This window comes from Setaria viridis, chromosome 7 (assembly GCF_005286985.2).
Source record: "Setaria viridis chromosome 7, Setaria_viridis_v4.0, whole genome shotgun sequence".
In the NCBI taxonomy this organism is placed as follows: Eukaryota; Viridiplantae; Streptophyta; class Magnoliopsida; order Poales; family Poaceae; genus Setaria; species Setaria viridis.
The window spans coordinates 18,409,952-18,412,924 of record NC_048269.2 but is presented as its reverse complement, the minus strand read 5'-3'; the positions used below and the strand labels follow the sequence as shown (position 1 = coordinate 18,412,924).

General features: G+C 47.4%; 1 protein-coding gene across 1 annotated transcript; it reads left to right on the top strand.

Moving 5' to 3' along the window:
• Positions 1 to 1,292: 1,292 nt before the first annotated feature.
• LOC117862827 (uncharacterized) lies at positions 1,293 to 2,692 on the top strand. Its single transcript, XM_034746347.2, has 4 exons — positions 1,293 to 1,773; positions 1,978 to 2,088; positions 2,262 to 2,342; positions 2,462 to 2,692. Exons 1-4 carry the CDS (start codon positions 1,531 to 1,533, stop codon positions 2,534 to 2,536), a joined length of 510 nt encoding a protein of 169 aa, XP_034602238.1. The 5' UTR covers positions 1,293 to 1,530; the 3' UTR covers positions 2,537 to 2,692.
• The last annotated feature ends 281 nt before the right edge of the window (positions 2,693 to 2,973 follow it).

Below are 2,973 nucleotides of genomic sequence, written 5' to 3'. Positions count from 1 at the left end.
ATCGAGAGGAAACAGCATATAGAAACAATAAAAAATGGAAAACAGAAATAATCGAGAGGAAACAACATACAGAAACAATTTAAAAACACGTTGGGACTGGAAATAACATATGTACTGATTGTGTGGTGTGCAACGTAGTTCGTGCATTACACTAGGCCATATACGATTTGTGCTGGTAAACGGAAATTAACGTGCTAGCGGGTGCTAGCGGGCACATATGATTGTTCACACACTGAATAATTAAAGTTTCTAATTTTCTTGTTGAGGTATGGTTAAGTTATCAGATTTTTTAAACTAATTTTTTGACAATGGAAACATTTTCCATCAATTCCACTTGAATAGGTAGAAAAAAAATGAACTTGAGCATTCCATTTTATTAATTAACGCGAAATGCGTACTATCACTAATAAATTTAATTATCACATCTACCATTATTCCTATTGGATTAGAAACAATTGTCCAGCAATTGAGGTATCCTTATTAAAACAATCTATGCCCCGTCATTCTTTTTCTATATATACGCCTGGGAGAGTCAAGCCAGGCGGTTCCGGGCGTCCAGCTTCCGAGTTCAAGGGGCAGCAGGGTCATGAGAGATGTGCCGACTTCCGGTGGCGCCATCCGATTAGTTAGGGCATGAAGCCCATAAGATTGAGGGTCGGCTGGGTAACTAGCGATGCGCCTACTTCTGGTGCCACTAGCCAAGTGGTTTATGCCATCAAACCCCTGAGCTTGAGGGTCCCGCTTCCCGCGAGACACGATAAGGGCGGTACACAGTTCAACATCCACGGAATGAGTGTGTATTAAAGGTATGTTATTTACATGCTGAATGATTCAGGTTATTATTTTCTTGTTAATATATTTTATAAATTATTTTCTGCACATGCACTTTACAAGTGTACAGAAGAAAGCCATGTATTATAGGATCAGCTTCAGTTTCACTCCAGCTGTCTGATCCGGACGAGGCACCGGCACACCAACCCTCGGAAAGGATCGCCTCACCTCACCGGAGTGGCTTCCCCGGCACGGGCGAGCAGGGGAATACTCGACCTCTGATCACAGGCACGCTCACCAAACGACAAGTCGGCAACCATACAATACTACACGGCGCAGTGACCGCCATCGCCGTCGGCGGTGGTCTCCGGCAGAAGCAACCGTGCGGAACGGGGATGGAAATCATGCAGCTTTCGCCCTGCTTTTCTTGTGCGACACAGCAGCAGTCAGTCACCAATCACCATGCATGTCCGGCCATGCCTTTCCGTTCGGTCTCACTGAACCGACGGGATTGGCTCGCCGTCGCGGGCATGTTACTCGCCACCACTGTTTCCCGGTTGCTTAGACACCCAGCATCGCAAGAAAGAAACGGGTGCCACGACGCGTGACATCGTGACGGCTCGCACCGGCGCTATAATTGGCGGCGAGGTGGGAACAGAGGGAAGAGAGAATACGCCGCGCTGAACCGAGCGAGCGAGAGGTAGCTGCCGTGTGCTCGAGAGAGATAGAGAGCTGCGTGTAGGAAGAAGATCGGAGGAGATGCAGGGGGGAGGGGTTGAACAGCCGATGCAGATGGTGCTGCGGATGAAGCACCCGTCGTCGCTGGGCAGCAGCGTGGCCGGCGACGAGGAGGAAGGCGAGGGCTCGTCGAGGTCGGCGCTGTCGGTGTTCAAGGCCAAGGAGGAGCAGATCGAGAGGCGCAAGATGGAGGTCCGGGAGAAGGTGTTCGCGCACCTCGGACGCGTCGAGGAGGAGTCCAAGCGCCTCGCCTTCATCAGGCAGGTAGGTTGGTTCCGGTGCTTGCCTCCTGACATCGTCTTGAAATCTACTGGACCTTGACTGGATGTTTAGCAAATTCATTTAGCAACTACAGTTTTGCACCTTAGCATTTCGTACAGATGTTTGCTGATGCTAGATATTGCAGTTGCCAGACACCATTTTGCACCTTAGTATTTCGTAAAGATAGCCTAATAGTTTCGTTTGTAGGAACTGGAAGGCATGGCGGATCCGACGCGCAAGGAGGTGGAGTCGATACGGAAGCGGATTGACACGGTGAACCGTCAGCTCAAGCCTCTCAGCAAGAGCTGCATCAAGAAGGTAAGGACTTACAGTCCCACACGTATGTGTACGTGGCATATTGGCATGGATTAACTAGAACATGGTGTAATTGAGATGTCTATATGAACGAAAAGAAGCTTGGTACCCTCTGTTCACATAGTTTGCTCATGAGTTAACATGTGGGGTTTTTTTTTGGTCAACTAAAAATAAAGGAGAAGGAATACAAGGAGGTCCTGGAGGCGTACAACGAGAAGAGCAAAGAGAAAGCGCTGCTAGTCAACAGGCTAATCGAGGTAATCTCTCTGAACAAAGAACAAGTAATAGCTCATTGTAATCACCAGCTCATGATACTGTAACTTCTGAAACACTAAAAACTTCTCTTGCTCTGCAATCGCTGGAATTACTGATGCAGCTGGTAAGCGAGAGCGAGAGGATGCGTATGAAGAAGCTCGAGGAGCTCAACAAGACAGTCGACTCACTCTACTAGATGCCAAGCTGATGCTCACTTCGTACGTCCTCCACCGAGAGCCCACTCGCTCGCTCTCTCTGTAATCTCAGTGTGCCATAAGGATTCGTGACTTGTTCAGGGTGTTGCTTGTAACTGATAATGTTTCTCATCGAGTGATTCTTCCTCTTTCTTTTCCTTTCGTTTCTTTTGTTTCATCAGATGGTTGAGTCTTGTTGCGGCATCACTGTCGAGTAAGACTGACGTATTTAAGCAACAGAGAAGTACCAGGAACAAGGCTGAAAAAGCGGAGGGTGGCCTGTCGACCGTACTAGGACCTGTAATGTCTACTTGAGGTCCCGTTTGTTTCTTTAGGACCTCTTAAAATTTCTATCACATTAAATATTTAGATGCTAATTAGGAATATTAAGCATAAACTAATTACAAAACTAATAGCACAGATAGAGGCTAATTTACGA